Below are 15,186 nucleotides of genomic sequence, written 5' to 3' on the forward strand. Positions count from 1 at the left end.
GGAGTCAATGTGAGGACCATTCACAATATCCAGCATGTCAAAAACGTTGGCAAAGGGACGTCCAGAGATCTAGGAAGTAGAGTTTGTTGGATTCTGTTTTAGCTTGCTCAAAGCCTTGGTTCGGGTCAACATTTTCTCCCTGTTTGGCAGGGCTAGATGAAGTCCCTTGCTAGGTGCATTACTGGGGTAGCGATTTTTTTATTGATGGCATGGTGAACAGTTGACCGAAACACTTTGTCAATGCTGTGAGCTATTGCATACATTGATTGGCCGGGATGCTTCTCAATTTTTGTATGGATTTTCTTCAACATATTATATATGTCGGGTGGGAGACGAGTAGCTGGTGCACGAATTTGGTGCACTGTAACTTTGTTATTAATTGTCGCAGAAAGTTAAAATTTTACGGTTGCATGCAACCTTAATTAATGTTGCGTAGAAAATAAGTTTCTTTTAATTTCGCCTTCTTATTGAGATATTTGACCATGGAGCAGATGTGTAAAAAAATAGAAAAGCGGGTCATGGCTGTAGTCTCGCACAATAAGAACACCTTCAAAAATTACTGAAGTGAAAGCCTCAATTGAAGCCAACTCTTCTACATGTGCACGCAAGCTTACTCGAGACCATGGGATGTTACCTAAGACAATGAAAACCTATGGTTGTGGGGGTTTGATATGGATGCAAAATGGAGCTACTGCCCTTACATCAAATGCCGTTCAGCAGTATCTTTGCAAGAAACTGGGCTCAGATACGTTTTGGTGGAAAGAAGTTTGGTGTCTGTCTTCGCCAATTCTGAACCCCCTTGATTTGAGCATTTGAAGCATTAAAAGAGAATAAAAGAGTAATGATGATAGCTTTGGCAAATAAAAAGATATATGATATATTCTGACAGGGAGCACTCTCCCTGATTCAGGTAATAACTGTAAAAAGCATATTTATTATAGCTTTTTTTGCATCTCTGATTATGACTAGTGATGACAGCTTTGGCAAATATAAACATATATTCAGGAAGCCTATGTAAAAAGAAGGCCCATCTTTTGTAATAGTATTTTCAACAATTTTGATCATGATACAATACAAGTATTGTTACAGTTTATTGTTAATTATATTACATTGAGAAGTATTCGAAAGTAAGTCAAATTCTGATAAAGGAAACTGATATTTTTCAGTTGAAAAGTTCACTATATCCAATTTTTAGAAATTTATGTTAATAAGTATTTTCAAAACTCTCCGTTTCAAAGCCACCAGTGTTTGATTAGATCCTGTTTTTGACAGATAATCGGCTTTGAAACTTTTATTTAACAATGTATAACTTTATTTTGGAGATTTGACGACAAAGGTCCAAGGAAATTGCATTGTTTATTTTATTTATGTTCTTTTTCATTAAAAACACCCACGACTCGGATCTAATGAAGAAAGAGGGATGAAGGACGCCTCACACTCTAAAATTGCTGTGAAGAAATAAGAAATTATTTTGTTCTTTGATTTTTTCTTATTTGAATAGAATATCCCTCCAAAGAGAAGATGAGTTTTCAATTATAGATTTAGGATTTATTAATTGTTATTATAATAATAAATGTATTACTTAAGATACGATGGTCAATTATTGCCAGAGGTGGGAACTTGGACCGAGTTGAACTTGAGTCCATATTTTGAAGACTTGAGTATTGACTTGGACTCCATAGCTAAGTCCTTCGACTCGTCTTAGGCTCTAATGCTAGTATATTGCGGACTCAGGAAAAGCGTTAATACTATGGACTCTATATAGTATATTATAGTAATAGACTTGAAATGAGCTTGAATGAACTCTGAGGACTCGATGAAAATAGTCAAGGACTTTGTCATGGCTTGAGATTTGAATTGAACTTACAGTAAAAAGACGTTTTCCCTACTCAGATTAATGCTGTAAAGTTGTAGGAGTGGAACCGATACTCCTAAATCTTTAGGGGCTATGGATTGAAAATATCTGTAGAAAGGAGTAGAGACCTACTATAATTCAAGTGTCGACTCATTACAAATTTTGAATAAGGACTTTGAAGACGATATATCGGATAACAAATCCTCTTGTTCTACATGCCATGGCCAATTAAAAAGAGGGAATCTTCGTACCCAAAACACACTCCTTAATCTTACGAAAGGTGAAATACGAATTTGACATCTTCTAAAGCAGGATGATGTAAATGATTACGGAAATTGAAAAAATGATTTAGTATTTAGAATGTCTCGTATACCAATAAGTTAAAATTTGTTAATTTTTCCCTTTGCACCATCAATAAGGAAAGAGGAAGACTAATATATACAATGGACCTTGTTCAAAAGTGCTATATACCTATATGATTTTAAAAATTTATTCCAGAAATTAGCTTAGAAACGTCTAATTTCATAGTTAAAAGCTATAGTTAATGAGCAAGAAAATAGGAGATGCAAGAGATACAGTGATCCTGGAGCTAATAGAAGATGGTCAATGTTTCATTTCTGTATTCAGGGGGAAAATATTATTTTACTGCCCTAAATTTTTTTCTGTGAGGGCATTTACAAAAATCATATGCATACAATTATTTAAACTGGAGTCTTGAATGTATTATTATTGTTCGACATCCTTCTTCATTATATCCCAGCATAATATAAACGTAGATACAAAAAAATATTAATTTTAATATGGCGGAACAATTTTAAAAATCAACGCAACCTCAAATTTATATTTTATGACCTTAATGCGTGCAGAGTTGATAAGCCACAAACTTTTCGTAATACTTTAGCAGACGTACAGTAGGATTGTATTTGCTTCAGCTAACTTTAATATTAGTAATATTATTATACTTTTTGTTAAATTTTTATCAATTTATACCATTGATATTGGCTTTCAATAAATGCCGATTATAAAAAAAAATCAAATAGCCCTACAATGAATACTAAAAAATGAATAGGAAAGTTAAAGTAATTCTAAGGGTTCTGAGTATGGGGGAGGGGGATGGCTTTTCCAACCAGTGAATTTCAAAGCCGTAATTTTTATAGTCTTCATTTATAGAAAATTTCAAAAAGATACACGTTATATGCAGTTATGCTTTTCCGTTAAAGAGTTGTTCATTTAAAGGGATAGTTTTTTAAGTTAAAAAAACAACAACATATTTTGTTTGTTTAAAGGAAATATGCAACTTTAGCCAATAAGACAAATAAGCTAGAGTCGTCGTTGAACCTTTAACTATTTATTGATCCTGCTCAAACTTTGTTGTGCCTATATTTTTGTCAAAATATATATTTTGAGACCTTAGGAGCACTATTTTTCTATAATATAAAAAACGATTGAAATAAGATACATATTTTGTGTACAGATTGTAACTTGTGTGATGAAATTGTAAAATTTGCAACCGTGACAACATGCACGAATGGAAGTTGAACGCAGTACCTTTTTAGAAAAAAAACATGTTAAAGAATGTTTAGAACAAAACATTAATTTCATAAAATGACAACAACAAAATCAATTTGGGAACTACTACTAACTTTTAAACTTGAAAGGTTTGGCCTTGAAAGCTTTTTTTAAGTCCATTTTTTAGGATTTAACTCGGATTTAGTGACCTATTTTTGACATTAAATAACTATGTAGATTAAAATCAATGTAAATAACAAACTGGTACAAACATTTCTCAATTTGAAAAAATGAATTATTTATTACGTTATCTTGATTAAAATTAATAAAAATTTGGATAACCACAAAAAATCGATTATCTGAAAGAACTTACTTAGAAGCTAATATCTTTCTTTCTTTTTCTTCAAGTACTTTATATCTTAGCTGAAGTTATAGAATAGCCCTTATATTTTTTTTTTTTTTTTAAATTGCCTTTAAAAAAGGTCAATTTTGTTTTAATATTTATGAATGAACTTTCGTTTAGTAAGTTGGTTAGGTTTTGTAAATATAAATTACAACAATATTTCTATATTCCATATTTTCAGTTAGTTAAATACATCCTTTCTAAACCTCTATCTACGTTCAAAAAGCCCACAACCAAATACCCCTTGATCTCAATCTAAAAATACGTTTGACATGGAAAACCAAATTCAAAGAAATTTGTCTCTTCAAAAACGACCATCATTCCCCCTATTAATAAAACTTTAGAATGAAACTACATCTGAAAGTTAACCCACCAAGAATTATGGCACAATATTAAGCTTTGTTATTTTTATTTAAGAAAATCCTTTTGAATTAATTCAGATGAATTATAATATAAAAACGTAATATCTGTCTATAGAAAATTTATTTGGTAGAATGTTTTCATTCGAGAGCACAATCACTTTTGGAAGTCTAAATAACTTAATTGCTCCATTGTATTTGGTTGACATGAACATCCCATTCTTCAAACTCTCTATAAATTTGTATGACCAGCATTCTATTTCATTCCATCAAGACATGGCAATATCTGATTTAGTGCCATAGGCAGCCATCAAATTGCCACCTTAACAACACCAATAATAATTATTTTTCATTACCAACCATTTTGACAATAAAGTTTTTTTCCTTCGTCAATTATAAATAATTTTTTACGATCAAACTACATTTCAAGTTTATTCAAAACTTGCTGTTGCCAGTCAAACAAGTTAATTATGGTTTCGATACTTGTTCAATTACAAATGTTATTCCTGTTTGTGTGTTTCGATTAGAACTAATATACCCATATAAAAAAAAATCATAAACAGCAAATGTAATTAACTAATTATTTATTAAAATTTTTTTTTTATAATTTTGAGTATTTTATTAATGGTATTGCATTTTTTTTTAAATATAGAAGCAGCTTACGTACTGGCCAGGAAAAAATGTCAAGGAAAAAAGTTAAGAAAAAAAAGGAAAAGAGTATAAGTGGAAAAAATGGCAAGATTCTTTTAAACTAATAAAATAACTAAATATTACAATAAAAAAATAAACACGACATTGGTTCCAATGGAAGGAGTGCTAATCACTTAATTCTCCGTTATTAATAATATCCTTAGTCATGATGGATGATTCATATTGGACATAAGGCTCTGAGATTGACGGACAATCATTTGCATAATACAAAGAAAAATCGGCAATTTCCACTTTGTTATAATCCAGGATGTGTCAGAAGAAGAGGTGGTTGGCTGTGGAGCTACAAATCATTAAGAAGATTCGGGCAGGTAGTCAAAGATCGAGTCGTTGGGAGGAAAACTGTAAAGCTCAGAAGAATTGGAACAATCTGAAATTGCAATAGAACGATGGTCTTCGTCTCTTCATAAACATTCTTTCTTATACAAAGAGAACGAAACAGTCTGTATTACGTAGTTGCCTAAAGGACTCGAATTCTCGAAGGACTGTGAATTCATACTTCCAATGTATCAACCCAAGTATTAGAACCATAACAAGTGACTTATTGGCTCTTTCAACGAATTTTTAAGAGACCTTTTAAAATTCAACATTTCAACGCCAAACTTTGCAATTTGATTTTTCTGAAGTATTAAATATGTTTATATATTTGTTTTAAATATGGACAGTTATAAGAAAGCTCAGAATATGTACAGAAGTGCAAAGAAACATTCCACATATCCGTTTTCAACAATGTGGTGTTCGAAAAAATATTAAAGAATTATGTCAAAATTAATGAGGTCCATAATATCTTGAAAACGACAAATAAAAAAGATGGATAAAATTGAGAAAATACATATTATACGTGGATGGTGAGAGGTTGCATATATTTGTAAAAGTTCCGTGAACAAGTTGATCTATTTATTTAAGGAAGTATATTGTTTGTGTAGTCAATGACTACTATTGTATATATATGTCAGAGTAGAGAATGAAATCCAGTAGAATCGTTGATTAAATCATCATTACATTATCTCTACTAGGAGAATCAATCATTCTACTATTAAAGAATACAATCTCTCTGCTTGAACAAATTAAACTTTTACTTGTGGAGAAACTTTCATACAATCTATGGTACCCTGACCGGTAAATTCATTACCAGTAAATTCATCCCGTGTCTTTTATTCCTAGTAATTTCATTGTCAGTAAATTCATTGCTAGACATATCATTCCCACGTTGAAGAATGATATTTAAATGATGTTATACGGTTTATGTTTCTACAATTGTTAGTAGCTTATATTTTGGGCTGTTTAGGTGGGTTATGACAGTGGGTAGTCGGTACTGGAGATTGGTGATGGATGGCAGACGGACAAGAATGATTTATAGTTTTTATGGATTAGAAATGATGTCATGATAAATCTTTAATAGTGAGTAGAAATGGAATCCAAATCTGTCTATATTATTTATACTTAATTATATTCTTAATTAATAAATTATATTTTGTTGAAGTTTAAGATTGAAAGTGTTCCGATTTTATTCGATCACTCGATATGTATGTAAATTGTATATTCACATTTGTATGTTAAATTCTAAAAAAGTTGATAGAATAAAATTTATTGAATTCAGAAAAACGTAACAAATTTTTTTTTTCTTTAAAAAACATAATAATATAAACTTCTGAATAAAAAGGAAATCCATCATTATTTATCTATATCTGTATGTCGCGAATAATTACTTGATGATTTTTATTCAACGACATCAAGATAATAATAAAGTCAAAATTATATTAAGATTTTTTTTTTCTTTCAATTTGACTTCATTTTGAAGAACTTCCGGTACATTCGATCAAAACCATAGAGGGTATCGGTTTTTGATGGAATAGAAAAAATATTTTAGAAGGTTGTTACCAGTCTATAAATACATCTTGTGATCCATGATAATTTTAAAATTGGTAAACGTTCCAAATAGCAAACACTCTTGTGGATAGTTCTATAACCTGGACAATTTCTTGTGAGTCTCTTTTGTCGTTAAAAAACAAATGTAAGATAATTTTAGTCTGTTAAAGATATTGTCCTTTTCTTTTCTTAGTATTTTGGTCTGCTATTACATAAAAATATTTATTAGAACTTTTAAGGGATTAAGTGTTTAAACGAAATATAAGTGAGCTCTTAATTTATTTAGTCTTCTATTGAAATATCCGAATGTTGTTGCATTTCAGAAATTGATTAGATTGGGAATCTTCTTCTACACAGTTAAATTACTTGTCACCATATTGAAATTACTCTCCACAAAGTTAATAACTAAATTTTTGGCATAGAAGCTATTTATAATTGTTTTAATGAAGTGAATAGTTGAAATGTACCAAAATAGTAGTACGTGTACTTGTATGGATTCGACAAATAATAAAGAAATTAGAACATCAATGATATTCTTCAAAATTTAAATTCCCTATTTATGAGTTCTCTGTTATTTTATTTTTGTACCATATTTATTCTTTCAGTTTTCTTTTGAACGTGCAAATGCTATTTCTATTATTGTCAGTCGAGTAAAAGTTTCAAAATCTGTTTCTATTATCAGTTATAGAACTATTATTGGTCTGTATTACAAACTATTCAAGCAAAATGAGAGAAGGGATGCGCTAGAAAATTTGATTTCCCGGGTATCTTTTAAATATTTAATAAATATATTTATATTTCTCAACTTTTTATCTGGAGAAATATAATTGTTATTCCTTATTAGACCAGTTTTGTGGAGAAATATATTCAATTTCAAATTTTCTTCAAAAAATATAGACAACAATTTTCAATATAACAATTAAATTTTTTATTTCTAATTAAAATGATATTATAATACTTATCAAAAATGTTCAGATAGCCTCAACTGCACCTCAATTTCATAAAATTTCTAAATTGAGAAAATTATAAGCTTATGGAATGCTATAAATATTTCGAGCATGTTCTATTTTTCTCGGCTGTGAAACAAAAGACGCTTATCCATTTCTTGTGATGTTTGTCCTTGTTAAATTAAAATCTCTCTGGATCAAACATCTTCCAATAAAAAGTGCATCAATTAGCATGTATCTTTGCTAAATGAACCTCTACTATCACATTCAATAGACAACTATGAGTTCAATAAGTTGGAAAGTGTTATTTTATTAAAAACAAAATCATTGCTTAAAAATAACTACTTGTAATTCATGCTTGGGACTGATTGATAAGGAGATTATTTTATATAGTGAACTATTGAAGATTAATTTCGAAATTCATATAGATTAAAGAGGGGTTCTCCAACTCTATGACCGGAGGCAGCCTTTTCTATCCTGCGGACTTAATATATTTTGCTATATAATAATAGGTTAAGTGAAAAGTTCAGAGCGTTTTTTGCTAGATGTCTTATATGTCGCTATATCTCACGATTAATACATTGTATCAAAAAAAGGTTAAAGTATGCTTAAAGGTTAAGGTTACACTTAAAAAAAGTTCATTAACAGTTTTGTGTTTGGTGAAACCAGCTGTCTGTTAGAGCATTCTAAAATGGAAGTTAAAAAAAAGTAAAAATTCGGTACATTCTTCAGTATCACTACGACCAACCAAGATGCAAAGGTGGAGCATGTGGGCAAAATAAAAATTATGCTGTTGATGAAACCAAAAAAAAATAAAATCAAATGGAACAGTAAAGTAGAGGTTCCAAGGATTCCGTCCTGTATTATGGACGTCGAAGATGAGTCAAGCTCTGGTAGGCCAATCATCGAAAATGTCGATAAAATAATGGAAATATTCGAGTTGGACCGGCATGTGAGCACTTATTCCATTGCTCAGGAACTGACAATTAGCTAGAAAACCTTTTGGAACCATCTAAATCGGATAATCCTTATTATATTAATTTTATTGTCAAAATAAAACGAGAAAACGTTCAGACCTTTTTGCTTCGCATACTTTATAAAATTAACCCAAATTTTCTTCAATATTGCTTAATGTTTCAGCTGTTAGTTCAACTAATAACAAGTTCAATATGTTTATGATATTTTAATCAAACTCTTTATTTTGTAGTTTCATAAAAATCCAATGCATTCGTTTATTATTTATAATTATCTTAAATTTAATTAGCATCTAATATTTATATGATTTGAAATTTGGTAATACGCTAACATATCATAATTATAAATTATTATTTCATTTGATGGAGTTGTGTATAATCAAAAGGAGGATCTCTTTCGAATATATTGGTGATTAAGGATGATAGTTTTGAGTCATCATGAGCAAGTAATTTTATTTAATCTTAGAATGAGAAAAACAAACACGATCATTCGTATATTACAACCTATGAGTCACTTTTCAGCTTTAAGAAAGGATGATCCAATCTAAGAATATATAGAATTCCAATAAATATGAGCAACGGACCTGAAATCATATAAAAAAATAATATCAAATGACGGTTACTTTCAATTTATTAATCAAAGCTCTGTACTCACAGAAAAAAAATGGAATTGTAATGCTGCTTAAGTAGTTTGGATCCTCTGAGTACTTCTCATGATAATATTGATCTGCAGTTATTTGTCTAATCAAATCGCCTGTGATATTTTTCTTGGCATTATCTATAGCTTTGATGATAACTTAAACGTGATAAATCTTTAGTATTAATTCAATTGTTGAAAATGGTTCACGGTTGTAATTACCTGGAGGAACTGTCGTAGTTTTAGTCTCGCAGATCGGCCAGGTCTCATTTTTTTTCATGTTGGGAAAATGGAATTGTGCTGCTACGTGAGAATCAGTTGTTAAACAGTAAAATCTATATTTGGATTCATCTGCTCCATTGACTCCTAGTTTTTGATCCTTGCATAAATAACTGATGTAATCATCCTTCCAATATTTTGTCTTATTTAAATGTTTTTGATTAATTACGAGGCCCGAGTAGGTCGGAGGCGCTGGATGCCGTTTATCTTCACAATAAGCTTTACATTCTGGAAGATCCTTCATGTTAGGAAAGTTGAACTTTCCATTTATCAAGCATTCAATTGTAATTTTGTTGTCCGTGGGGTCATGATCTAGAACGTCTTCAGCAATAATTTGAAAAGGATTATTACAAATTAAATTTACTGTTGAACCAACTTGAACTCCAGATGCTAATTTTCTACTTCCTATAAGTAATTATATCAAAAATATATTTATCTTAAATGAATTGAAAATGTTATGTTTTCATATGAAAAAGGAATGTATTTATGTATGTTATTTAAATTTATTTAAAAATGCAATGCCAGATTTTTGTATTCAAAAAAAATTATATGTCATATACGTTTTTATTTTATTTTTGGAAGGGCTCCTAAGACGGTCAGGGACCACAACATTGTGCTGCGGCACCCACTTTGAGAAATGATGCATTTAGTATCCAGTTAAAAAAATTGAAATGACAGTGAGAGATTAAGCCAGTCAGAAATATACAATCTGTCAAAAAAACAGCAGGAATGCTTAAATTAAACAGCCCGCACTGAAGGAATTTAAAAACATTTTTTATTCCAGTTCTGTAGTACTGTTTTTCATTATGATGCTAAGTTTGAACGTAATCTGTCGACTAGTTTGCATGCAACAGTTGGATAAGTCAGTCTACCTCACTAGTGCCCACGATTTTTACATTGAACCCAATTATTGAACAAAGAATTGGCCTTAAATTTGATAGATTTGTGTTGGGAACGAAATTGCATGTGTTGACGCGATGAAAATGTTAGAAAAAGCTTTTGGTGAATCAGTTTTATGAAAAACCCGTGTATATGAGTGGTACATAGCGTTCAAGGAGGGCGTTCTGAACAACCTTTTCCGTCTATCACCGAACTGAACATCGACGCAGTGAAGGAAATTCTGTTGAAAAAACGTCCTAACAGCTTAAGGGAGTTATCACATTGCTTTAACAGGTCTGGCAAGTCATTTGGTAACATTCTGACTGAAAATTTTACACGACGATAACGTGCAATCGCACAAAGCCACGATTGTGAGGGAATTTAAAGCCAAACACGCAATAAATACCATCGATCAACCACCATATTCACGTAATTTATCACCGTGAAACTTTTTTTTTGTTCGAAGCTACAAATCTGTGGAATCTACTTTGAGTCTATTGAATCCGTAAAACAAAATTCGTGGAAGGAGCTAAATGTCATATGAAAAAGTGCCTATAAAAAATGTTTTGATGACTGGAACAAACGTTGGCATATATGTATTGCACCCAATAGAGATTACTTTGAAGGGTACAAAATAAATTTGAATGAGTAAATGTGAAATTCGTGTTTTCTTCAACAATTACGGTAATTTTTTGATAGAATGTACTCAAAGTATTTACATTTCCAATGTAATAGTCTGTTTTGAAAAGTATTTTGTATACATATACCTCTTTGAAAAATTGAAAAGATATTTCCTAGTTTAGAGGAGAGATTGACATAGTACATACGATGTCAACTTTAAGGTCGCTCACAATGCTACACTGGCATTTTAAAGGGAGGAGAACATATTGTATATATTTTGATCAATTCAAGCTAATAAGCTATGAGTAAACTAACCAAAATAATAATAATAGGTTAGAGAAGAAGTTATTTCGTATTTTTTTGCTTTATTTCAATGCTTTATAAAAAGTTTTAAAATCAGCCAATTTAAGCCAAGTATGCCCTATTATGTTCGATAACTTGTTTTAACGAAAATTCAACTTCATAATGCCTTCTTGTAGAAGCCCTTGTCCCTATTGGGAAAAACTTGGACAAAAATTTTTCACAAGCTTCTATTGATGACATATTTTAATCTCCAAGCGCGTTGGCTATAGACAGGAACAGTTGGTATTCACAAAGGTGCCAGTTCTGGACTGAAGGGTAGATGCATAAGAACTTTCCATCTGAGCTCCCGGAGCTTCTGGCACGTCATCAAAGATGTGTGGGCCCTGGTGTTGTCTTGTTGTATCCTTTTGATCAATATTGGCAACTTCAGTTCGATCGCCATCTTCAAATGGTCGAGTTGTTCAGTATACGGAAAAATTGAGCGTGTGTCTATAAAGGAGCAACTTATAGTAAATCATTCCCCGCTAATCCCATCAAACACCCAGCAACACCTCACTGGCATTCAATCCTGGCTTGGACACGATCTGGACCGCTTCGTTGGCTTTTAACAACGATCTCTGTCACTGGACATTGTCGTAAGTTATCCATTTTTCATCGCCAGAATTAGATCAATTTTGTTTCGGTCAATGACATTCTAAAATACATGGTATTTTTTCCTTTGAGATTTCTAAACAGGATGCACAATAATTCGCTTTTAAACTAGACAAACAGAATACTGTCCAAAAAACGTTTATAGTATACAACCACAGCTTTAAAATGCCTTTTCATATAATTTGATTTGACCAATAATGAACAAGATATATTTTGTTAAAAAAAAAAGTGGGAAATACGAAGTTACTTTTTCTCTTATCATGTACTAGCTGGATATTTTATAATGAAAAAAGAGCTCGAAGAGAAGGCGAAAGCGAGACTTATGGTACACCTAAATTAAGAGGAGAACCTTTCACATTTAAAATAGCATTAGTTTAGAGAAAATATTTTAATTATAATTGAGTACATATTATGTATTAATTTTATTATGCATTTTAAAAACAATTTATACCAAGGATAGGGAAAAAATTCTCACTTCATAAGGAGAATTTAGCACCACGCCTACTGATTAAATAATGAACAAAAAATAAGAAAGATCCACTCAACCACCGTTTTTCCTTTTCGGTTCTTTAAAGGTAGTTTTTTAATTACAAAATACTAAACTCTACATATGACACATGAACAACGATGATACCCATGATTTAAGCTTTACTTGATTTTGAATTTTAAAAATCTGTGAGCAATAAAAAAAATATTGAAAAGTACAAGAATCTTAAATGACATTTTACGTGAGAGACTATTGGGCGAAAACATTTTTTTCTAAAGGAAATTTTGTCGAATGTACATTTAGCCGAAATACAATTTGCCGAACAAACATTTGATTTTTTGGGACATTTTGCTAAAAATGATATTTAATAGATTGATGTTTATTTTGCAGAAAAAAAAATTGAATTAAGTTAATTAATTATCATTATATAAACACAACACAGCAGGATGTGGTTCGAATCTTTACTGTTGTATTACCTCGTTCAAATAAATTTAATAATAAACAAAATACGACAGCGATTCGAATGGAAAAAATGCTAATCACTCTTTTCCTTTATCAATAAATTACACTCTGCAACAAAATGAAGGTCTTGGAGTGCCTGCCCCAGATTTATTATTGTGATTTAAATCCTAGAATAAAAATGCGACCATTAAGATTTCCATCCGATAAAGGTTTGACCTTTAAAGCCTTTTTTTTAAATCCAGTTTTCAGAGTATAACTACGATTTAATGCTATATTTCGTCATGAAAGAACTACATAAAAGAAAATCAAAGTAAATAACAAATTAATACAAACCTTTCAACATTTGAAAACTGAATTATTTTTTACTTTATCTTGATTACAATTAATAATATATATATATATATAACTGCCAAAAAATTGAGTAAAATTTCCTTACTGGGAAGTTAGTATCTTTTTTCTTTGATATTCAAGTGCTTTATATCTTAGCTGAAGTTATAAAATAATCCTTATATTTCCATTTTAAAAAAAAAAAATCATTTAAAAAATGTCGATTTTGATTGATATTTGGCTAATTTAGTTTTTAATATTTATTAAGAAATTTAAATGTTATACGCAGATTAGGTTGTGTGAATATAGATAACAATAATCTTCCAGACAAAAAAAACTCTTCGCTGCTGAGTTAATAACTATGTTATTTTGAAAGCTATTGTAATGTATATTCACGCAACGTAAACACTCATTAATTTACTCATAACTCATATACATATGTACTGTTATAGGAGTTAAATGTCCCAAATAGTCCTTCGGCAAAATGCCCGTTCGACAAATTGTCTGAGGGAAAATTTCATTCGGCGAAACCGACGTTTTCATAACTTACAATACCCAAAGTTTTATGCCCGAAGCAGTTTGTCAATGTTGATCTCAGAAATAATGGTACTTTAATTTAGCTTAAATTAACACAAATACAGAGAAAATGGTGTTTTTCAAAATGTAAGGGTTCACCTAAAGTAATGGGTTAAAAATCCATTGTGTCTACTTTGTGAAAGGGTTTAGTCTACTTGTACCTAATTGGTGCAACTCCATCTGACCAATAGGGGAGGAGGGATTAGCAAATTTAAAAAAAGTAGCATTATTTAATTCATATTATAATTTTTACTTAATATTCACAGAATTATGTTTAAAAACTTTATGTTGAATGATAAATGCAGTATTTCTCCGTATTTTGGACTTTTTTCAACTTTTTTTCTCTTTAATAAAAATAATTTTTTTTTTTAAATGGTTTATTTCGAAGAATTCTTTAAATTCCATAAAAAAAATGCAACGCATTTATAATGTCAAATTATGTATACATGTTAATTTGATACTGTTCCTTATGAAAGAGTTATTTAACACATAAAAAAATATACCAAATAGAATACCTGTTATATAGTTGTCATGATTGAAGCCTAATCCAGCAAGTGATCCTAATACATCATTGTTACACCGTTTGATAGCTATAAAAAAAAGTTACATTATAAATAAGTTAGTTACTTTTATTCGGAATGTTCTACAAAATAAAAATGATATTATTTTCAATGAGTCGTCTTTCATAATTTATTATTTTTGTTTCGATATTTCCACTACTTACACTCTATAACGCATTTTTCCTTCTCCAAACAATCCCCCTCAATCCATATTTTAGGCCCAAACAAATCATCCTTGATTTCGTTCTCCAGAATGCTTTTAAAAATAACTACCGTCATATTCATAAACTGAAATTCCATCCAAACTCTTGTTCCAATTTCCTCTTGATTATTTAAATTGGATATGATGCGCAAGTCACTATGGATTACTGATCGTCTTGTGGAATCGAGTCCCTTTCTCTTTTCAATTAAATCCACAGATCCTCTCAGGAATTGAAATATCTCTGAACGGACATACCCAGCGTTGCGGAGTTCAGGAAGGGAATACAAGTATTCATTAACCTACAATTTTAAAGTTCATCCTTAATTTAATCAATATGTGGCCAACAATTAAAGGGACGGGATTTGTTATTAGAAAAGAAAACCCGGTTAGCATAATTGTTCTTTTTTTTTTAAATTACATCGGTTCATTCTATGCTAGAGCGTTGTGGAGAAAACATCTTCATCCAAAAGAAGAATTAATAAACTTTCGTCTACCCTTGTTATAAATTTTTCTTTTAAATTCATACTAAAATTATAATACATTGCGAATTATAACGAAAAAAAATCCGGAACTTTCGA

At 30.5% G+C, this 15,186-nt stretch overlaps 1 protein-coding gene across 1 annotated transcript in view; it reads right to left on the bottom strand.

Moving 5' to 3' along the window:
• Nucleotides 1-8,826: 8,826 nt before the first annotated feature.
• Nucleotides 8,827-15,186, bottom strand: part of LOC121132258 (uncharacterized) — an 88,422-nt gene continuing 82,062 nt past the window's right edge. Inside the window, exons 13-17 of the mRNA XM_040727625.2 lie at nucleotides 14,571-14,907; nucleotides 14,362-14,436; nucleotides 9,484-9,945; nucleotides 9,280-9,420; nucleotides 8,827-9,208 (exon numbers count right to left, since the gene is read on the bottom strand). Of these exons, the coding sequence (XP_040583559.2) occupies nucleotides 9,129-9,208; nucleotides 9,280-9,420; nucleotides 9,484-9,945; nucleotides 14,362-14,436; nucleotides 14,571-14,907 (1,095 nt within the window). The 3' untranslated portion in view covers nucleotides 8,827-9,128. The remainder of the gene's footprint in view (nucleotides 9,209-9,279; nucleotides 9,421-9,483; nucleotides 9,946-14,361; nucleotides 14,437-14,570; nucleotides 14,908-15,186) is intronic.

The sequence above is a fragment of the Lepeophtheirus salmonis genome, chromosome 2 (genome assembly GCF_016086655.4).
Source record: "Lepeophtheirus salmonis chromosome 2, UVic_Lsal_1.4, whole genome shotgun sequence".
Taxonomy (NCBI): domain Eukaryota; kingdom Metazoa; phylum Arthropoda; class Copepoda; order Siphonostomatoida; family Caligidae; genus Lepeophtheirus; species Lepeophtheirus salmonis.